The sequence below is a fragment of the Aspergillus clavatus genome, genomic scaffold, assembly GCF_000002715.2.
Source record: "Aspergillus clavatus NRRL 1 1099423829736 genomic scaffold, whole genome shotgun sequence".
In the NCBI taxonomy this organism is placed as follows: Eukaryota; Fungi; Ascomycota; class Eurotiomycetes; order Eurotiales; family Aspergillaceae; genus Aspergillus; species Aspergillus clavatus.
In genome coordinates this window covers 751,105-772,176 of record NW_001517111.1, presented here as the reverse complement: position 1 = coordinate 772,176, position 21,072 = coordinate 751,105, and the positions used below count along the sequence as shown (strand labels likewise).

The 21,072-nt window shown below is 51.1% G+C and overlaps 9 protein-coding genes across 9 annotated transcripts, besides 1 other annotated feature; 3 read left to right on the top strand and 6 right to left on the bottom strand.

Moving 5' to 3' along the window:
• Nucleotides 1-673: 673 nt before the first annotated feature.
• Nucleotides 674-1,570, top strand: ACLA_059700 (O-methyltransferase; the record flags this gene model as incomplete). Its single annotated transcript, XM_001276728.1, has 4 exons — nucleotides 674-884; nucleotides 944-1,127; nucleotides 1,192-1,322; nucleotides 1,386-1,570. The coding sequence occupies 4 exons, from the start codon at nucleotides 674-676 to the stop codon at nucleotides 1,568-1,570; spliced, it is 711 nt and encodes a 236-aa protein (XP_001276729.1).
• A 477-nt stretch (nucleotides 1,571-2,047) lies between these two features.
• On the bottom strand, nucleotides 2,048-3,430 carry ACLA_059690 (cytochrome and DOMON domain-containing protein; the record flags this gene model as incomplete). Its single annotated transcript, XM_001276727.1, has 2 exons — nucleotides 2,048-3,324; nucleotides 3,379-3,430. The coding sequence occupies 2 exons, from the start codon at nucleotides 3,428-3,430 to the stop codon at nucleotides 2,048-2,050; spliced, it is 1,329 nt and encodes a 442-aa protein (XP_001276728.1).
• A 949-nt stretch (nucleotides 3,431-4,379) lies between these two features.
• ACLA_059680 (putative acetyltransferase) lies at nucleotides 4,380-5,801 on the bottom strand (the record flags this gene model as incomplete). The annotated part of the gene is made up of 1 exon (XM_001276726.1): nucleotides 4,380-5,801. One exon carries the CDS (start codon nucleotides 5,799-5,801, stop codon nucleotides 4,380-4,382), a length of 1,422 nt encoding a protein of 473 aa, XP_001276727.1.
• Nucleotides 5,802-6,017: 216 nt separating this feature from the next.
• On the bottom strand, nucleotides 6,018-7,241 carry ACLA_059670 (tyrosinase family protein; the record flags this gene model as incomplete). Its single annotated transcript, XM_001276725.1, has 4 exons — nucleotides 6,018-6,741; nucleotides 6,796-6,918; nucleotides 6,972-7,097; nucleotides 7,159-7,241. The coding sequence occupies 4 exons, from the start codon at nucleotides 7,239-7,241 to the stop codon at nucleotides 6,018-6,020; spliced, it is 1,056 nt and encodes a 351-aa protein (XP_001276726.1).
• A 495-nt stretch (nucleotides 7,242-7,736) lies between these two features.
• ACLA_059660 (FAD binding domain protein) lies at nucleotides 7,737-9,950 on the bottom strand (the record flags this gene model as incomplete). The annotated part of the gene is made up of 9 exons (XM_001276724.1): nucleotides 7,737-8,493; nucleotides 8,542-8,670; nucleotides 8,721-8,743; nucleotides 8,818-9,004; nucleotides 9,062-9,400; nucleotides 9,452-9,613; nucleotides 9,677-9,769; nucleotides 9,834-9,844; nucleotides 9,906-9,950. The coding sequence occupies 9 exons, from the start codon at nucleotides 9,948-9,950 to the stop codon at nucleotides 7,737-7,739; spliced, it is 1,746 nt and encodes a 581-aa protein (XP_001276725.1).
• Nucleotides 9,951-10,694: 744 nt separating this feature from the next.
• ACLA_059650 (NmrA/HSCARG family protein) lies at nucleotides 10,695-11,825 on the bottom strand (the record flags this gene model as incomplete). The annotated part of the gene is made up of 3 exons (XM_001276723.1): nucleotides 10,695-11,290; nucleotides 11,345-11,495; nucleotides 11,571-11,825. 3 exons carry the CDS (start codon nucleotides 11,823-11,825, stop codon nucleotides 10,695-10,697), a joined length of 1,002 nt encoding a protein of 333 aa, XP_001276724.1.
• Nucleotides 11,826-12,989: 1,164 nt separating this feature from the next.
• On the bottom strand, nucleotides 12,990-17,036 carry ACLA_059640 (uncharacterized protein; the record flags this gene model as incomplete). The annotated part of the gene is made up of 1 exon (XM_001276722.1): nucleotides 12,990-17,036. The coding sequence occupies one exon, from the start codon at nucleotides 17,034-17,036 to the stop codon at nucleotides 12,990-12,992; it is 4,047 nt and encodes a 1,348-aa protein (XP_001276723.1).
• A 283-nt stretch (nucleotides 17,037-17,319) lies between these two features.
• Nucleotides 17,320-18,273, top strand: ACLA_059630 (uncharacterized protein; the record flags this gene model as incomplete). The annotated part of the gene is made up of 1 exon (XM_001276721.1): nucleotides 17,320-18,273. The coding sequence occupies one exon, from the start codon at nucleotides 17,320-17,322 to the stop codon at nucleotides 18,271-18,273; it is 954 nt and encodes a 317-aa protein (XP_001276722.1).
• A 63-nt stretch (nucleotides 18,274-18,336) lies between these two features.
• Nucleotides 18,337-18,371: a microsatellite.
• A 648-nt stretch (nucleotides 18,372-19,019) lies between these two features.
• ACLA_059620 (5'-methylthioadenosine/S-adenosylhomocysteine nucleosidase family protein) lies at nucleotides 19,020-20,036 on the top strand (the record flags this gene model as incomplete). The annotated part of the gene is made up of 1 exon (XM_001276720.1): nucleotides 19,020-20,036. The coding sequence occupies one exon, from the start codon at nucleotides 19,020-19,022 to the stop codon at nucleotides 20,034-20,036; it is 1,017 nt and encodes a 338-aa protein (XP_001276721.1).
• Between the last annotated feature and the right edge of the window lie 1,036 nt (nucleotides 20,037-21,072).

Below are 21,072 nucleotides of genomic sequence, written 5' to 3'. Positions count from 1 at the left end.
GCCCAAAAGAAGAGAGATCTTAAGCTTTGTAATCTGATAGTTTAGATCGTCACTCAAAGTACAGTATTTGGGAAGAAGTTGGTGTTACAATGTGCATCAAGCCTCATAGGAATGCTCCGATTAAAGTAAGATCTTCAGTATACAGAACCATGACAAATGTAATGCGTTTGCTCTCTCTCTCTCACTCTACGTAACCCCACGGATACGGATGATATACACACGACGATCAGGAATGCCCGCAGGAAGCGAATAATCGATGTATGCAGGTAAGTTAGGCAGATTGGATCTGTCATACCCTGCGCTGTAGCTTCGAGCTAGTAGCTTCATGTAGTACAAGTCGTACCTCATGCATATTCGCTTCTGAAGGAATACGTAAGGGAGGTCAAGGAGCTGCAGGTAGAAAAAAGAAACCAAAAAGACTCGAAGGGAATGCATGGTGTGACCGTGCAGGTATCTCAATGGCGCCTTATCTGTCACAGCTGCAAGGGAGATGTAGGTCGAAGATCCCACAATTTAGATACCTCGAGGAAATGGAACAAGTACCTCTCCGTACATAGATCGGTCGTTGCACGTGCAGCAAAACTAGGTGTTGTCAATTCCCATAAGTCTGGTATCAGAAGCCATTGCCTTCTTTTGCTCATCCCAATCTGCCTTCATCTTCACCACCGCCAAAATGAGAGACGCATGTATGTTACCCTTCACCAAGGAGCAGATAGTGACTACGGGTGATTACTGCGAGGCCCATAGCTCTACGCTACCGGCCCCCATCCTCGCGCAAATCCAATTCACCGATAAGCTCTCCAAGGATGAAGTTGTCATGGCGCCCTCCCCGGCCCAGTGTGCCTGGTTGATGAGCTTTACCCAGGTCCTGGCACCTAAGAGAGGTAGGTGACAGCTCCAAGAAAATTTCAAAGGGAGAACTGGACTCTAAAATGGAGTCTAGTGCTTGAGCTGGGCACATTTACGGGTGTCAGCGCACTTATTTTCCACGAGGCGACGAAGAAGACACAGGCAGAGATCGTCAGCATGGACATGTCGGAAACATACCTCAAGTACGCGGAGGATGCCTTCCGTCGCCATGGCGCAACGGACCGTATCAGAACGGTTCAGGGGCCTTGCCTGGAAATGTTCGTATTATTGCCCATGCCTTTTTCCGGCGAGTGTATCGCTAATGAGATTGATAATTAACAGGCTACCAACATTGACGGGCCAGTTTGATCTGATCTACATCGACGCAGCAGAGGAGGAGTACGAAGCGTACACACGGTACATCCTGGACCACAAACTTCTTTCTCCTGAGGGAGTCATTCTGGTGGACGATGGTGCGTATCTCTCTCATCGGTGACGCTTTTCCCGCTCCTGCGCTAATGTACGGCCGTGAGTAGTTCTCCTAGAAGGCCTCGTGGTTGACCGATCGATTGCGAAGAATTTCCCTGAGGAAATCCAGCAGCCCTATCTGGCCATCGCGGACAAAATGAATGCTTTCAACCGCTATGCTGCCACCGAACCTCGGGTTACGGCAACAATGATCCCTGTCTTCAATGGAGTGACCCAGATCATGTGGAAATAGAACCCAGCTTCCATAGCATTTGGGGGATTGGATGCGTTTGCTGCGGGTTGGTAGTATTCTACAGCAGATAACAGGATAAGATATCTATCTGCACCTTGTCATCCTTGGTCGACTGTAGAAATAAATTGTAAGGGAGTCTTCACTTTCACATGGCTCTCCGGTCGCCATACGTCCTAGCAAATAGGGCGATAATGACGAACGGACAATCAAATCTCGATCCCAAGGACGAACCCAAATGATATTCGACTGAATTCACGATGCCGCAATGCAACCAAGGGAAGACTATTATTGAATTCTCTATAGATATGGTCCTAGCAACGCACATATGAAACGATTATATCAAGGCCCTAACATAGATCATACATTTAGAATAAATTGATCGATATCATAGTACACTTTCGTAATACTCTTCCCATTGTTGTAGGAATGAAGCAGGGCTAAACGCTCTGTGGACTGATATACTCGACACTTGTGGCTTTAAAGCTTGAAACTCTGCTCAGTTGGCTCTCCTATCAGATATTCACCAGTACGTGGTATATCGTCAGGCAACTGAGCTCCACCATTTGTAGTCGCGCTCTGTCTCATCTCTGCAGGCAATCCGTCCTGATGCTCAACACCATGCGCATCCTCAAACTGTTCTGCACCACCAATCCCGATATATATATGCACACCGGCATAAATCACGGAGACGATACCGGCAACCACCCCGTATACAATCGTTCCCGTTCGCAGCGGCCCTGTGCTGAATCCCAGCCACCAGAGGCCAATCCCCCCGTTTATAATACCGAGGGCGATCATTCCACGGCCAAACCAGCGGTGCACGTACGCAAACCAGCTCTTCTGCCCTGTCCGCTTGAAGTGCTTGTGTTGAAGCAACCCGAGGCTAGGCTGTATGAGAGCTAGACTCGCCACCGCGACGGTACCGATAACCGGGTGCGCGGCCGGTGGACTGCCTCCATCCGACCACAGCTTGAGCCCGAGGCCGAACCCGGCTATTGCGATGGCAAGTGCGAGGCCCTGCAGCGGGGCATGCACGACCATCACTGGCATGGGCATAACGGCCGAAAGGGGAACGAGAAGAGCAAATATCGGGAACAGCAGGACGAAGGCAACTGACATGAGGCAGCCGTGCGCGATCGCCATAGTTGACAGGGAGTAGTTTTCCGAGCTCGCGAGTTCGTCAATGGAATGAGCACAGTCCGAGGAAGCGTTTGAGAAAGGGTCCCGATCCCTATCGAACGTTGACTGTGCGCAGCTCAAATCAACAACTGCTCCTCCGAAGGAATCGTGAAAGTCAATCGTCGCCAACGTGTCGTCTGACTCTATAGGGCTGCCGTTTTTATATGCCCAGATCCACCTGCTGATGGCGTCGGTTGAATTGGCTGTGCCTCCATGACCGTCCAGACAATTCTGACACTCGAACCTGGCTGTCAAGACCCCATCATTGATTCCAGTCCCCGATAGGAGAGAGATGGGAATCTCCGGATCGAATTCTGGGGGCACATGCCCCGTTCCCGTACGAGGCGAGACGGTCACGTTCGTCCGGGAAGAGGCGTAGACCAGGAAGATTCTCGCTCCCGCCATCTGGTCGCCTTGGCCAAGAGCGACCCATTGAACCGTGCTGGGTGCTTGGATTTGAAGAAACAAGGCATCCGTTCCAGAGGAGTTTGTTGCATTCGATACTGCTACTGTGAAGGAAATATCGTCTCGGCCTTGAGGATGAAATAGTGCCGGATTCGCCTCGCAGCCGGTAACTACCAGACAGTTAGATACCAAATTGAAGATTCAAGTTCGAGAGAGATACGTACAGAGGCTCAGGGCAATGGCTAGCCTAGCCCAGGTATGGATTCTAAAAGTCATGGCTATCGTCTAACTTCGCGAGTATAACAACACAGGCCAAAAATGAAAAGAACAATCAGATAAGATACATAGCGATTGTCTCTCTTGCAAGCCAAATGTAATACAAATCAAGCGTTGGCAGGGCGAGTAATGACCCTATCTTCCGATCCCTCTCATGAATCTCCTCGCCTGTGTACTCCAGCATCTCTTCTGCTCTCCAGCATCCCAAGTATGTCAGAATAGTAGTCGTCCGTGGCAATATGATTTGGCATACCAGACGGCCAAAGTGACACCAATTCAAGAACCCCATTGTCAAACAAGCTTAAGTAAGGGACATCTTTATTTCTGCATTCTCAGCTTGAGAGCCTCTCATTGGGTTCATCAACTGGGCCAAAGACCCATTATCGATTTACCAACCACGGGTGTCGCAGCTGAAGCCTCATTTCCCAAGGAATAACTAGGTTGGTTCCACAGCCTACGTCTCTCAAGTGATAGCGGGCTACCAGTCTCTCCAGGAATGTGAACCGTGTTTACCAACTATGTATCCAATAATATGTCATATTCACCATGAAAATTCCATTTTACGATCCATACTCTCCGTATTGAGTAGGTCGAAGGTATATCAACAAGGACTGAGTATGTCAATTGGATAGCTAGGACCGTGGGCATATTTTCATTGCCTCAGAACTAATATAAATCAGGATCTGATAGATACAGAGTAAGTGCATCAAGAGCCGAAAGCTAGGTCACACGATCCCCTGATAGAAGATCCGATAAGCCAATTGACTAGACAACTTATGTACTACGTAGGTCTAATTTGAAACCTTCTGGAGGATTTACCGATGGGGCCGCTCTAGCTTGGCTTCGCACCGACAATGAGACTGGCGATGACAGACGAGTTTTTAACGTCGACTTTTTAGGACTTTGCACGTTATTCAATAATTGAGACGCGGGGTGTGACATTGTACTACTACAGCACAGACTCAAAAATGCGCAACGGGGACTCCCTTTCCACCAGCCAACGGAGTCTTGCATCACTCCCCAGACGGTCCATATCCTCACGGCTCAGCGTCACACCGACTTCCCAGGCATGCTGATCATGTCGGCGTGGCTTGATCGTACAAACACCCTCGGGATTCATGTACGGCAGCATCTCAAATTCAACCACCTTGCCAAGAACCGGCCCAAAATCTTCTTCGTAGACCCGGAGCCGACGGATGCTTGTCACTGCCACATTGGGTTCGTGGACTGAGGTGCTGGCCCAGTCATCGGCCCTAGAGAATTGGGAAAGGTAATCTTTCACAAAACGATCGTCGACTTCGGTAAGCCTTTTCCGCAATAGACGGGCCGCAGGGGCGATCTGCCTGCCAAGTTGCTCTGCTTCAGTCTTGCCTTGGCATGCCTCGAGGTCCAGATCTGTAGTCGGTAAGGTTTCATTGAGCATGACGAAACAATTTCCCAGATAGTGAGCCGGTACCTGCGGGCGCAAGCGGTGCCGGGCATTGACGACCCGCTGGAGTACGCAGGCATGAGATGACCCTCCTTCAGCCAACGGGTGAGACCGAAAGCGACCCAGACAGATCCAGAGGACGGCGGTGAGGATATCATCTTCGGATACAGGGGGCTGACCTGGCTCAAGATCCGCCTGCAGGACCCATTGGCGCAGGGCTTTGATTTTTTCAGCCGACAGAAGAAAATTGTAGTCAAGCAAGGACGCATCATGTACCTCGTCGTGCCCGGTTGGCGCGGCGATCTCAGCTGAGGTGCTCGGTTCTGACAGCTTGCAAGGCTCTTGTTGAAGGGTAGCAAACAATGCGCGTGTAGTGACCTCACATGCAGGGTTACTCGCAAGGTCGGGGGCTGAACGGCAGCAAGCCGCTATTGATTCGAGCAGAGTGCCGATCCCCGTGCCATCAATCACCATATGATTGACAAATAGGGCGAGGATGATCCCGTCCGCCAGAACATTGATTTGGAAACGTATGACAGGGTGGTATGCAGCGGATGCAGCAACGTGCACAGGAGCCATGGCGAGCGCTGCGTTGCGATCATAGGTTTCCACATTCTTCTGGCGCGAGGAATATGTCTCTGTTGGCAGACGAAGATGTAGGAACCGCCTGACGATGCAGAGAGGTGATTCTGTGTCAGATGCCAGGTCATCGTGGGCATTAGAACGCACTTCCATCACCCCGACTGAGTCCACCGAAGGCACCACCGCCCCTTTCAGAAAGGGGAGATGCGATGCGAGTCGATCGATTGCTTCTCGCAGAACCGTGACTCCGCTCTCTGGACATTGTAAACGGAAAGAGATTGTACATCCCGCGTAGAACATGGGAAAGCAGTAGTCGGCTGGGGTGAGCTTGAAGCCACCAAAGTCCTTATCCTTTGCCATTTTTACCGTATAGAAGATGAACGAGCCAGAAATTGACAGAGGATATTGAAGACTGTGGTGAGGTTGAGTATTTTCCAAGCCCTAGAAATAGAGAAACTACTGGATCTTCCTCCTACTTGCCTAAAGTTGATGTATCTAGTGTGAATGGCGGTCAGCCACGTACAGTTCTCTATTGGGAACATCGCGCTGACTGCAGATGCAAGCCATATTCCGAGTCTAGTCGTCATACTCGTAACAGAACTCGTACGCCTCAGTGCTCATCACCTCCCCCAGGGTCCTATTCCCGCCCAACGGGCCCCACGTAACTTGGGTATCCAGATCAACCTCCGGAGTCTTGGGCAAATTCCCCATCGTACTGGTCCCATTCAGTGCATACTGGCGATTTCCCGGATCCTGCGCCTGCCAGAGTGTCCACACTCGGTCCACCATCGCGTGATGTAGCATAAACGCAGGCTCCTGCGGCGCGGTCCAAAAGTCGTCCATCGCCCGCCCAAGCTGCATATGCGCTGCGGCATGGGGCCCCATGATCTCCGCCTCGCTGAGCTCCGGCCATACGCTCACGTCCATAGTGTGTTGCAGGGACTTAATGTTGGGCGAGGACAGCAGCCGATCGATGTCCGTCTGGCTTGTGAATGACTGAGCAATGAAAGAGTTTAGGTTACGCGTCAGGCAGCGGGGGGTATAGGCAAAGGCATTCTCCGGGAATACGTCGCCGGGAGCGGAGTCAAGATCAGGAAGATTGAGAGTCATGCCGGCAAACGGGCCTGTGTTAACGCATCCGCCGCCGGATCCATTGGGAATCGTAACATTTGTCGGCAAGAGAATCATGGTTGACTTGGAATTCTCAACTGGGTCCCCGTCCCCAGAGAGGGAAGTGTCGCTGCCGTCAAACAGTGGACTGGCGGATAGATTGTTGGCGGAGAGCGCCCAGTTCCAATATCTGTACGAAAGAGTCAGTGGATGAGAATTCCCGCTAGAAAGAAGGGAGATTTACGGTTGATAGCCCTGGTAACCACATTCCTCCCGCATCGCCCTTTCCCACAGCCAGACAAACCGGCGGTGCCAGCCAAAGAAGATCCCACTCAAATGGATATTGAGTGTATAATTGATATGAGTTCTGCCATCATCAGTCTTTCTCATTTCATCACATCTCCAAGGCGAGACCCATACGCTGCAAAATCATCCATTCGATGCCGGACCCCAGGATATTGATCCTGGGGTAGAATCGGGGGATTCTGTCGCATGCAATGAACAGCACTAATGTAGTCAAGACGCTCATCTCTCGAGAGGGATCCCCTGATGTAGTGTGTCAGATCTTGCTAGTTGGCTCACAGTTGATCGCTTGGTTTGAACTTACCATTCTCGACGGACAGCTCGGTTTTCGGGGCTACATGTCTGACCCCAAGCAGCCAGGAGCCATAAGAACCAAAGACAAAGCATTTAGCAGTTATTCTTCTGGAATGAAGCAATAAGGAAGAGACAAAAATTGAAATGTCTTGAGGCGAATTGATCAACAGCGAAGAGGAAAGCTCATCATTGATATTCCTGATCTATCACGACGGCTGGACAAGCAACAGGTATGCTATCAGCCGAGTCTCTTTCAGTTGCCCAGCTATGACCATATGCCTAAGCTCTGAAGGATCAGGCAGGAGCAATCTTCAGATCTGTCGATCTCCTATGACTTGGTCAACAGGGGGTTGTATTGTGTTGTGTCCCTTGCTTGGAATGTAGGCGGATCCACAAATACTATGCTCGGACAATTTTTGCAAATTCACTATCTATCCTCTGGTTATGTGATTCCCTATAGTTGAGCAAAAAAATGGAATTACGCCTTCTCTAGGTATTGCCTTGTGACGATCTAGCCCGGACAAATAGTGCCACTGATTGTCCTCGTGCATGGAACTATCCGTACATGCCGCAGGAGAAGATGTGGCCTTACACCTTGGACCGAGTCAGGAAGATGTGCGAGAGATACCTCTTCAGATGGTCGGTTTCCTCCAATCGTCCTGTCCAGCCAATATACCGGTCCGGACGCACCAGGATAAGTCCACCATCTTTCCGGTCCACCCCAGCCTCGTCGTACACGGAACCCTCGTCAATGTAGATCTTCGTATAGTCTCGGCCTGTATTTTCATACAGAGGGAAAAACAAACAAGGGAGATCTGCGAGCTCTATTGCATCCCATGGTGCGCAATGCACGAGTAGTGCATCCAGTAGTCCAGAAGTGGCGCCTCGGGCTTCTTCCAGGTGCTTTGCCAGTTCGTGGATGCGTCCCATCCCACCAGATAAGGAGACGTCTCCTGCAAAGACAATAATGCACCAGCTATTATTGGCTTTGAGGGCATTGTGCAGATGGACAGGCCTTCCTGTAGCATGGTTGGTGATCGTCACTTCTGGCAGGCATTCGCCAGCCTCAAAGTGGCCAATCCTTTGTGTTGAAGGCAATGTCAATAGTGCGTCTGCGTAGCGAATCAGGCGCCCTGCTAGGAACATTCGTAGGTCATCTGCCCGTTCAAGCAATGAGGCAGATTCATGTCCGACTTTGGCCTCGAATAGCTCGAGGGTTGTCCGGTCTGCCTCCAGCAATTGGCGGGCGACCATTCCTCGTTCAGTATCGTAGGTTGCGAGAATACTTGGGTTCAGGTATCCTTTGATAACACCTGCAAGCTTCCATACGAGGTTATACGAGTCCCTGGATGTGTCATTATTAGTAATTTTGAAGTTGAAGATCGTCACGTACTGAATGCTTGTATTCATTCCCATTCCTGTGACAGGTGAATGTGTGTGAACAGCATCGCCGACAAGGAAGGCGCGGCCACATCTACTCGCAGCACTGCTCAGTCGCTGCGTAGCCGTAAATGCTGACCACCTGGTAGGGGTTCAGTATCTTTCTTGTTTCAAGATCTCCGGAAAACTTACCAGACACACTGGCGGACATCTAGCTGGAGGCAGGAAATGTCATAGTATTCAGTACGGCCCAGTAAATAATAGTCACTTCAAAGATCATAGATCTCACCTTGTATGGTCGAACCATGTACTGGCACTTTTCAATGATGAGCTCCGGGGTGATATCCTCTCGCCGGATCTGGGCACCTTGTGGCCCTTTATTCAGCTCAACGTACATCCGTACCAGCCCTTCCTCGCGGCGAACAAAGTCCACAGACCCGTCGATATCGCTGCGTATGATGGATGTCGCCCCAAAGCTGGCATCCTCATTAGTTTTGAGAACCGTGGTCAAAGGCTACACAGCAAGTGCTCACTCTGGAAAGTCTGAACTTCCGGCAAAATCCATAACGCCCCATATTGACGAGCCTTTGTCCCCACGCATCTCAATGTCCAGACACTCCCTGGTCAAGGACCGTCCGCCGTCGGCTCCGATCACGTACTTAGCCTGGATGCTCTCGGTTGAGGTGCCCTCCTCTTGCTGCTTTTGAAGTACGACCGTACACGGGTAGGCCCCAGGCGTGTCAAGCGCCGCAGTGTCGATACTCAACCCACCGAGGGATGTGTGGTATTCGACATTCTCCCCGCAAAGCTTAACAATTCGCTTCTTCATGATCTCCTCTACACGCCCCTGCTGCAGAGTCCCATGTGTCCATCTATAGAACCCGTCAGTAAAGCTTTCATCCTAGTTTGGGCTTGTTCCTTACCGAACCCCCGGAGGAGGTTGACTTGGGTACCGATCTGTCCTCCGGAGCTTCTCATCCTGCCCTCGGTACCAGAGGGTTTCGTGGGTCGCCGGCTCCCAGAGCTTGGTCACGTCCCCGTGGATGTCCCAGCTTTCAAATATCTCCATCGTCTTTGGATTTAGACTGTGGTGTCGCAACTGAGTCAATCATCTCTACTTCTCTACACGCTAACAAGGTGAATCTCACCCATCCGCCTGTCCTATTCTAGGCTGATCAGATCGCTTGTCCACGATGCGAAAGTTGATACCTAGCTGGGCCAGCCATAATGCGGCGCTTAGCCTGAGTAGAAGGTCAACCCCGTCAGCACTTTGGCAAACGAGTAGTAGAAAGGGCAATCTCATACCCAGATGGCCCCTGGAGCATTCAATTGTTAGTCATTTGTTCATTGACGGAGACCTGTGATGGGAACACATACTGCCCCAATGATGAGGACATCAATTACATTCTTTGGTCCCGTCATGTTGTCTAGAGTACTGGTCCACCTGAAGAAGATAGCCAGATTACCAGAGCAGGTAAACTTGACAGATGATGGATGAACACTGTTGGATTTAATCTGGCGTGGACGACTCCGTCTTTCTTAGCAGAAGTTTACAAGATGTATATAAGACCGTAATTTTTACGCTTCAAATGGCGGTCAATGCGGTAATCATTCGATCTGGATGTGTCAAAAAGTCAGGGTCTTGATGCTTCTCTAGCTTGAGATACAGATGCGCAGATGATGCTGACTTCCCACCAGGCCAGATCAGCCCCGTGGTCTCTTCCGTTCTCTATTTTGTGCGCGATTTTGGGTAGTATTGCATAAAGACTAGTGCCAATGGAATTTAATTTGTTTTCTTGTTTTCATTCTCTGCGGAAAAGGAACGCGTTCTTACTCGGATTTTCGTATTTGAGATCAGCTCGTTGCGTATATATTTCTCTCCACCACGTTCCTGCCACCACCAAGACAATCGTTCCACTATTTTGAAGACAGATAATGCAATGCTTACGACTCAATCAAACAAGTCACGTACCAGTACATATGAATAGATAGAAACTGGTTGCATGTTATAGCCAGAAGGATACATCGATCCCATGTATCGAGACACGTAGACTAGGGAGTGTCGTATGTAGATTCAATTTACGAGACACAAAGAACATATAGTGGATAATGACAAGAGTAACCTGAATTTCGTGAGAGGCGAACTAGGTAGTAGCTAGTTATGAACTACTGAAACTGAAAGTACTTCTGGAACCACTCCCCTGCTGTCGTCAGTTTCTGTGCCTCTACAGGCTGACCAAGCGCCAATGCCGTAACCCGCTTGAGTTCACTTGCCGTATTCTTCTCAGACGGCTCAGGCCCGAAGTAACGGCCCTGGTTGTTCTGCGTGAAGCCAAACATCATCTTGGTGTCTTGCAACTCGGGGATTCCGTGAGTGTCAAAATCCTCCCAGGATGGCAGCGGCTGGAAGCGGGATTTCTGTCCGCTCAGTTTCTCAAAACCAGACACGAGGTCCTCAAAGCTACAGATATCGCTGCAGCCGTGGATAACCTGGCCGTTCCAGCGTAGAGGATCAAGAAGCATGCCTTGCACAATATCCCCAAAATCATCAGCGATGCTGACGAAGGGCACGTCCTCCTTCCCACCCCATTTAGGAGCGACGAAGGTGAGAAATCCTTCGGAATCAGGCACATGGGGGAATCCGCCAAAGATCGGTGCCATCTCCTTGACCAGGAAGTTCTCTAGGAACCAAGCAGCGCAAATGAAGCTGACAGACTCAAAGCGCTCAATCTGGCGGGCGTATTGTTCAATCTTGTACTTGCCTGTTCGAATATTAGTGTCAAATTATCAAGCCCGGGGGTCAAGGGGCTACCCACTGTCTGCAGCGTTCATTTTGACCTTTCCCTGGGTAATTGCGTGGCAGTCTGGGCCAGTGCTGAAGATGAAATGGCGGACTCCAGCTTCGGCTGCTGCATCCACGATTGTTCTACCCAGGTCAAATTCCGTGAGACCTTGGGATTTGATTTCCTGGAGTGAAAAGCATTGTATGAGCCTCGGATTATCTACCACATCATCACGCAACATTCACCCCATAGGACCCACCTTGTCATCTGAATTGATATTCACAAAAACACCCCAGGAACCACGGAATGCCTCCAGCATGGACTCGCTGCTGAAACCGTTGGCTTGCTGGATCTGCGCCCCTTGAGCGGCCAGCGCCTGGCTTGCAGCCGAATCCGGGTTTCGCGTGAGAGCTCGAACCTTGAAGGATGGGTTCTTGAGGAGCGATTTAGCAACGGCACCACCTTGGTTGCCAGTGGCCCCAAAGACAGTGATGAGGGGAGTAGAGATAGTCATGATTGAACTTAGCAAAGGAAGTGAACTTAGCAGAGCGTGAGATCGATGGATATTTGCAACTGAGGCAGAGCGAGATTTTGTCTGCTAGAAGCGAGAGATCACGTCAGAAGGAAAGGAGGAGGGGCTGCATCGAGAGCAAATAGGAGGGGAAGTGCCGGACACAATCTCCTAGGTGAGGGATATGGCGTCGTGGGAGTACGCTACAATGTCGTTTATAAGTCTCGGCGATTACGGGGCCACCATATCGAATTCGGCGCGATGCCGCCTCGGTACATAGGTCGATTAGAATCCTGTAGGAGAATGTCAATTGAGCCTCTGGAAAAGTGGCACCACGACCTGGTGCGAGGATGAGAGGGTCGGCAACGTTAGCTTCGATGAATATTCAGACCTTCGCAGCCCCAGCAGAGGCTGTTTCCATTGCCAAGATACAAAGGACATCCTTGTATGGAGAAAATATTGCTTTAAGGCTAGACCTGAACATACATGGTCAAGGTGGTGGGCGAAACCCTACCATCCTGGGCTTAATTTTCCAATGATCTGCCCTTCAAACAGCTCTTGCCGTCTCAAACGACAAGCCATGAGCCATAAAACTGCCAGAGAAACACGCCAATACCCAGTGGCAATCTCACAATAGGGGGCTCGGAAAGATTCGAACTCGTTAACCAAAGAAGATCATGTTTAAGACAGATCAGGAAAGGACACATTTTCGTTCCGCATTGAACGGGGATTCCTGACCTCCATAGAGTTTGCTGGCTTGCCCCGTTATGCCACGGATGTCGAGATAGTGTTTATAGGCTGTGACAGAGACATAAAAAAAAGTGTGAGAGAAGCAAAGGGTTTTGATATCGTCCAGCTATTAGCGAAGAAAGTAAAGGCGCAATCAGACCCCATCTGAACTAGTGATATTTACACTGCCTTGGTGATGAGCGGAACAGAGTCACTTGGAGATCTGATATCTATAGGAGTAGGCACCGGTGCTCTTCCGGACAGAGAATCAACTGCTATAATCGAAGTTGAAGTTAAAATCTTCTACGTTGCGGATTATCCTGTGTTTGACGCAGAGCTTATCTAGTTTATGGCTCGTATTTATCTACATGTTTCCCAACCCCGACGATGGCTATTTCATGGAGACTATGCTATCAACCATTGAGGTTATACTCTGTATCAAGGCCCAGAATGAATAAAAGGCCCGAGAAGCAGTGGATGGACACCCTGCCTCCTCATTTCCCCAATCGCGCAATGAAGAGCATATGGCGCTTTGGACAGATCCACCTCCTCTCCATCCTCCCTCAGGTTCGCGTAGAACAATCCCGCCAACTGCACAGAAACACTATCCGAGACCGCCCACAGCGTCGAGATAACATGCGGGACACCCGCAATCTGGAAGCCACCGGCAACATGGATTCCCTCATCTCGGAGTTGGAGATCTTTGCTGGCCCCTGACTCGCAGGCGGAGAGGTAAACCATCTCGCAGCTCTTCAGATTCAGCCGCAAAAGGGTCCGGACAGTAAATGGGGCAGGTTTCTTCTGGTTGTCCTCTAGCAGAATGGCGCTGCGGGAAGGGTCTTGAGGATCGGCGCGGGCGTGGCATGCGAAGTGGGCCACGGTTGCTGTGGACAGGCTTGTTTTGACGGAGCGAGAGTCGGTTTGTCTCAGCACGTTGACTCGGAAGGATGGTTTGAGGGTCTTTTCGATCGCGGTGATTTCCGGCTCGACGTCCAGATCGCCGGATGGACCCAGGCCCGGGGTTGTTGCCATGGCTGCTAGCATTGCCTGCCGGGAGCCTGGGGCCACTGGAAGCTGTTTTATACGCAGCGCATTCTGTCGGGTAAAGTCTAGGGCCTTGAGTGAGGTAATGTATGAGGAAACCGCCACGTCGTGGACACTTTCCCCTGGATGTCTAAAATCTCCTGCAGCGTGGATCGGGAGCACGCTAATCCATCCAGTCGAGACCCAGGTTACGCGGGGCTTCCCGTACGGTGCGGCATCATATTTCGTCCAGTCGATGCTATTTAATATTGGCTTTGCAGCGGCTTGCCAAAGCCACCTCATTACCACCACGTAGTCAGCGAAGGCGTCTGCTTGCTCTTCTGGCCTGCTAAAGACGCCAAGAAGCCGTATAAAGCGTGCACAATAGAGCGCCAATCGATCCATGCTAAAGGACGGAAGAGGCAGACTGTACACGTTATCCTTGGTTATTATCAAAGCATCGCTTCGGTAGTTGCTGGCATTGATAAAGACGATGGGAGCGTCTGCAGCGTAGCGCTGGAGGTCGACAGGAACGTCTGGCGTTCTGAGGAAGGAGCCAAATCCCGGCAGGGTTCTAATCTCCTGAAGGACCTCGCGATACGCATCCGCGTCGTGTTGCCGCTGCATTCTATTTGCGTCATCCGGTGAGACCGAGGTGAGATCCATGCCTACCAATCCACCAGAGGACGGGCTTTGTTGGAGGATGCGCTGCTGTAGAACGCGGAACCTGGCGGCTAATTCGCCGTTCTCTATCTCTAGTGCATCAAGCTGGGTTGGTTGGCCCTGGATACGGTCCCAGATGAACGCTCGACCAGCCTCCAGACGATGGATGACCGCACTCGGAGGGTCTCCTGCGCTAAGTGACAATGCGGCCACGCTGCTTGGGACATATTGACATTTGCGGATGAATCGCAATTGCTCCAGTCTACTTTCGTGCATGAGAATGGCTTCGGGGAGCAGGTTGAGGCAGATGAGAATGTAGTCTCGAGCCTGAGCTGGACCCTGGAGTAGGTCGTTTGCAAGGCTTGCTGCCAGGGATGCGATGTTGATCCGCACAGCTGGTGGGACGTTCTTCATCTTTGTGAGCCTGCTGTAATTGTTGAGCGCTGCGAGTCCATGGGCTTGTGGATCTGGGCCCGTCTTTTGGTTGTACAAGGTGAACAAGAGATCTGCATGATTGCACAGAACAGCCCAGTAGTGAGGGTCATCTTCACCCAATGCCTTCTGGGCCTCTTCAAATGCTTTATTACTGCCTTCGAATTCTGGTCCCGGGTGATCCGCTATTTCAGCCATCTTCTTGAGACAGGCCGCCTTGTTCATTAATGCAGTGGCGCGTGCGGCAGTTGAAGCCCCTTGAACAGCTATGGCTTTGTTGTAATTCTCGATCGCATTTTCCAGATCACTTGGCTGCTTACTGACTGTTAAGGCGTGCTGGTACGCATTCCCTAGGTTAGTCGCCAGTCCAGTCCGTAATTGATCACTGAGCGGTACTGGCCCTTCCAGAGCCACAGTGAGCACCCGTTGCGCCTCCTTCAGTCCATCTAGATTAGACTTGATTCCAAATTGGAGCTGAAGTGCATGGCTGAGATTTGCAGCACGCATCGCATACCGCGGATGGCGCTCATCAATGTGCGAGAGACTTCGTCGACAGTATTTGATGCCGGACTCGATATCTGTCTCCGCTCCCCAGTGGATAAATCGCTGCATCATAACATATCCCAGCGACGCATTGACCATGAGAACATCGGGGTGCTGGTCAGTCTTGTATAGGTGCTCGAGGCAGGATAGGGATTCAGAGTACGCGTTGATTGCCTTTTCTAAGTACTCGGGGACCGCCTCATGGCTGAATAGTTGTGTAAGGCTATTCCCCAGGTCGTTCAGAACCAACGACTTGGACAGAGTATCCTTTGGCATGTCCTCATTTGCAAGGCGGAATATCTCTAACGCCCGATGCAGTGTGTCTGTCTTCCGTGAGCTATCGTACATTGCCCGAGTAATCTTGCCTAAGATCCACTGGCAGTGCGATTGACACTCAAGGTCCCCCGGTCTGCATTTCGACAGGGCCGCTTTTGCTGCAACCTCGGAATCACGTAGGTCGTCAGGCTCCTGGAGGCGTTCATATCGAGTAATCAGTGTCTGGGCAAGCACACGGTAGTAGTTCCATAAGTCATTACTGCCCACATCCTGTGTGGCCATTCGGGCACACGCGACTGCTCTACTAATGTTTGCGACCTCGCCGTCAAACTCGTACTTTGAATAGTGCACAGCGGAGCAGCAATCGTAAGCCCGACCTGGGTTTGCATGATGCGCTGGAAGTATTCGTACCGCATCCTCAGCCAGCTCCACGGCGGACTGGAACCATTCCTCTGCTGCCTTTCGATCCAGGGACTTGTCCGCCTTTTGACGATAGAACTCTGCTAGGTGGACCCTGGCGTTGATGGCACTGGGGTTGTTCTCGATGACTTCCTGCCATGCAATACAAGCCAATTCCTCCTCCTCTTCCGGGTCATCGAATACCTGTGCTCGCGATTTGTGGATGACGCCCAGCTCGTTCATGAACAACTCCCAGTTTCCGTTTCCAACGGGGCCGAAGGAGAGGGCTTTGTACTGCAAGGCACACGCCTTTTCGCCATCTTCTAAGCTGTTGGTTGCGGTGCACCGTGCGATGTACGCTAGAGCGGCGTTGCGATGGATCATGCCGTACGGAATGCGAGGCTTGAAAGGGAGAGCTTGATATATTTCGCATAGCACGGTCGCTTCATCGTGGTATACAATTGCCTCATTCAGAAGAGCCTCCCTATTCTTATCGTTGTCGGACATCGTGAGACGGATGAGTTCGCCTTTGTTGGAAAGAATTAGAGCTCGTGTTGGCGACTGTTGAGCAAGCTCAATGGCTCGATCGAAATACTTTCGCGCATCCTCCCTGTCGCTCTCCTGTCTCGTCCGTATGCAGCGCTTCGTGACAAGAGCCGCGACATCATTGACCCAGTCACTGAGGACTCCGTCGTTCTCCGTCGCGACGTCCACAGCGATCTTATAGTGACGGATTGTCTCATCGAGATCTGCGGGGCTTTTCCCGCTCTCCCATTTCTCTTGGTACAGACGGCCCATGTGATGATTTGACTTCCCTCGACCAGGATGCTGGGGTGGAACATAGCGCAGGGACACTGCTTCAAAGGCAAATGCCGCCGTCAGATCTGCCTTGTCCCGCGCTTGCAGATATCGGTTGAGAGCCTGCTCGGACTGGATGTGGCACATGGCTGGCCTGTCTGGATGCTCTCCGATATCTTGGATCGCACAGATTAGCGCTTTGGCTTGCAGCGGCAACGTGTCGAGATAATCTGCATTGTCGAAGAACGTTCCCGGGCGAAGATCATCAGTCAGTGGATGATCTCGAGCGAACGCTGCCTTGGCGGCATCGATGATTTTGGGCGGGATGGTTATCTGAGCAGGCTTCTCCATGATTAACCTCTCTATCCGAGAGAGAGTTTGAACATCGATGGACAGGCGAGAACCTTGATCCCAGAAGTCAGCAATAAAAGGACAATCGTAGCTGACATCGTGGGTGTTTTTGTTCCCCTCAATCACGGACCCTATCAAGAATCTTCAGCCTCTCGATCTTAACCGCGCTACTCAATTAGACCGTCGAATCCATGCACTGCCCCGCTTGAGAGTTCTCAGCTTCTTCCTCTCGTCAGACTGCTGTGGGAATTCTATCTTCCGTCCATCCTTCTGAACTGTAGCAATGCCTCCCCTGAGCGCACTTTACCAAGAGTCTATGCTAAGCCACCCCTACGGCTACGCTCTATATGAACCCGAATCCTCAAAAACCCTCCAACCTGGCTTCTGCGGTTACATCACAGAGCTTGGCCAATGGACGCCCTTGCTAGGGGCTGACCACTTGCCAATCAACCTCGGCGATGCAACATCACTCGCTCGCAATGGCCTCACGCCATTCACTCACTTCCAGCGAGCGCCTTCAGATTCACGGTCCTGGGGCCCAAAAGTCTCCGGCCGCCTGAAGCAGAAGAAACTCGACCTATCCGCCGGCGCATCGCTCCTCCCGGCTGGAATCCCCGCAGATATCGGCGCGCTGTACCAGTACAGCAACCGGGATGGCTTCGGCGCGATCCTCATGACCCAAAGCCCGGTTGTAAAGGACTCTCTCTACGGCAGCACGGTCTTCCGCCTGTGGTGCAAGGCCAATTCGGAGACGATTCTCCGGCAATGGCCAGATATCAAGGAGCGCGGACTTATCATCGTGACATCGGTGTACACCACGAAATTCGCGATGACTAACGCCTGGACGGAGAGTGAGAAGGAGGTCACGATTGGGTTCCGGGCGGGTGCGATCGAAATCGGCGAGATTGCGCCGTCTTCCTCGTGGCATACTGCCGAGGGGGACAGTGGGTGGGTTGCATCCGAAGCGAGCCAGCCTGATGAGAGGAAGGTTGTTTTCTTTGGGGGGCTGCATTTCAAGTATCGGCGCCTGGCGGCGGTGCTGCCCCAGTCGCATGTCTTCAGCGCATCCTCGATTGAAAAAGCGAAATTCCGCGACGCGGATCCGGAAGCTCGAGAATTTACGGTCGTCGAGAAGGCTGACGAGGGGGATTTGTACGACGTGCTGGTGACAGCGGAGGAGAAGGGTGAGATGGTGGAAATGCAACCGGCTGCGGACGAGGACGATGATGACTTTTGATGAGTAGAATATTTTCTTGCTGCAATGCTGCAATAGGATAAACACAAGCTCGTTGATCCAAGCATCTCCTACCGGGAAACCATCTCCTACCGGGAAACAGGAGACTGAATGGATCGTTCATGGATGGAAGATGGAGTTTTGCAACAGTGGTCTCCTAGCGACCTGTGCTTTCACCCGCTTGGAGAACACCTGTTGTAGGAATCTACTGCAGCACTAAAAAGGGTGTCCAGACTCTAGTTAGGCAGTAACAGTAGTTCTTCTATGACAGCGCCTGTCTGTCCAGGCCCAAGATCAATTCCTGTCACTGTTTTCAGCGCATGAGCCTATGTAGACATAAAGATTGATAAAGCACTATCACACATTATTCGAAGCCGGGGTATATTGCACGTTCTAGACAGCTGGCGAATATTCAGAGCGATTGATATAATGATCGGCCACTATTAGACTATTCACAGTCCGTGGGAAACCATATGGACTATCAGCACAGTTCGATTAAGCGCCGTTAGACGCTGTCATCCAGTTAAAGACTCCATCTTTATGGTGTTCCGCCATGATTTAACCTTGGATATTGGTATTTAGCGCCGGTCATGCCTCGGGATCAAGAGTTCCTCGACAAAGCACATATGCTCTATAGTGCAGAAGTGATAAGTGCTATACCCTGCGGAAGGGACCAGTATATCTCTCCTACCCTTGTGTTGCATACCAACGGAAGAAACCGGGTACACAGTTAGGTTTATTTCTTCAGCATGAAGCGGTCCTATTCTCCCATTGGAAATGAAGAGTACACAATCGGGTGGGTTTCCGCGCTCCCCAAGGAGATGGCCGCGGCTACATACATGCTCGATGAGTACCATGACGAACCCCAATGGCGAAGCCCGGGAGATTGTGCGGCATACAACCTCGGCCGTATGGGCGCACACAATGTGGTCATTGTATGTCTCCGGAAAGGCATCTACGGTCCCTCGTCGGCCAAGCAGGCTGCTGGACATATGGCTCGAACGTTCCGCAATCTGCGGTATATCCTGATGGTCGGCATAGGCGGTGGAACACCTAGTGACGATAACGATATTCGGCTTGGAGATGTGGTCGTGAGCGTCCCGAGCTACGGGCATGGTGGAGTTATGCACTACGATCTGGAACCGGAGCTGAGAGTGCGTGCATTCGACCACCAGCCCCCAGAGGTTCTGCTTGATGCGGTGTGTGCCCTCGGCCTGCGCGCAGAAGAGCATAGGCCCCAGATCCTCCAGCATGTCGAGGACATGGTGACTAAATATCCCAGGCTTCGACGGCATGGGTTCGCATATGACTCCACGAGAATTGACCGGCTGCACGATACCGAAGATCGCCACATCAAACGACCAAATCGGCAAGACGAGGGCCCTGTCGTCCATTACGGGCTTGTGGCGTCTGGTTCGCAGCTGGTCAAGGACGCAGCTATTAGAGGGCAACTCGCAAAACGCGGTATCAAGTGCGTTGAGATGGAAGCGGCGGGCCTGGTCGATGACTATCCCTGTCTTGTTATCCGCGGAATTTGCGACTATGCGGATAAATACAAGAACGATGACTGGCAAGAGTATGCCGCAGCAACGGCAGCTGGATATGCCAAGGAGCTGCTCAGGGTTAATTCATTACTAGCAGAGGAGGACTCGCAACTAATGGAGCTGAGTACTGTGGCCAGCGAGGAGATATTGCGCGACGCAGTATATATCTGTGTCTCCTTCAGCATCTTGATTACCTCGCTTATTTATATGCGGAAGACTTGATTGTCTCTGTGACTCAGTTCCCGGAGGACTGTCTGATATGAGTGAACAGAAGCGCTATACCACCTGGTACTTGAAATGTCAAGCTGACCGATGGTGATAATCCTGACGGCATGTTCAAGGAGTTTTTCGTGTCAGTATATCATGGCTGATGGCACTGAAGCAACACTGACAGAGCAGTTGCACTACCTGGTAGCTGTGGGGGTGTCATGCTAAAGAATTGTTGGTGCCTTTCCTACGAAACGGTGATCGGACGATCATAATGATGATGGCGGGTAGCATCGCCGTGCTACTGTGTTTCTTTGATGGGCATCACTGCCTGTGGAGACTTTACGAGAATGATACTGTCTAGCATCAGAATGAAGGCGTCTGTTCTCGTGATCTCGACCATGATCCCAATTCGAGGATATATATATGTGTGTGTGATTGCAACTCATGGTTCAACAGCACTATAGTATAAAGCCCACGAGCAATAGACACCATTATTATCAGGAGAACAAGTCCAACAAGATGGATCACCAGAATAGAGGACCATGAGGTTGCTGTGTGATGGAGGAAAGCAGCATCCAGATCATGTGATGGAGGTCGACTTCTTCACCTGCCACTGTCCGAACACATCGTCCTTTGTCTCTATCTCAGTAGCAACTTACACAGATCGAATCCATCATCTATCGTTCTTTTTCATCGAGTTTTATCATGGTTACAGTAGAACTTCCTCTCACCCACGTATGTGCGGTATGAATTGGTTTCCAGTACCTGAAAGATTCTCATCCGTGAAATGTGCACAAAACACAAACACAACCGGGAGAAGTCGAGGGTACTAAAGCGATTGATCCAATTTCTGTCCAGGTTCCGACAAATCATGGTATGATGCTTGATTAAGCATACTCTAGGTCGATGATCTTCGCTCGTGGTCGGTCCAGCCAGGTTGCCGAATAGGGGAGTGATTGTACACCACGGCAACATATAGCAAATTCTGCCCGATCGATCTGTCTCAGGCTCTTAGCTGTCGATTTCACAGTTATCCACCAAAGCGATG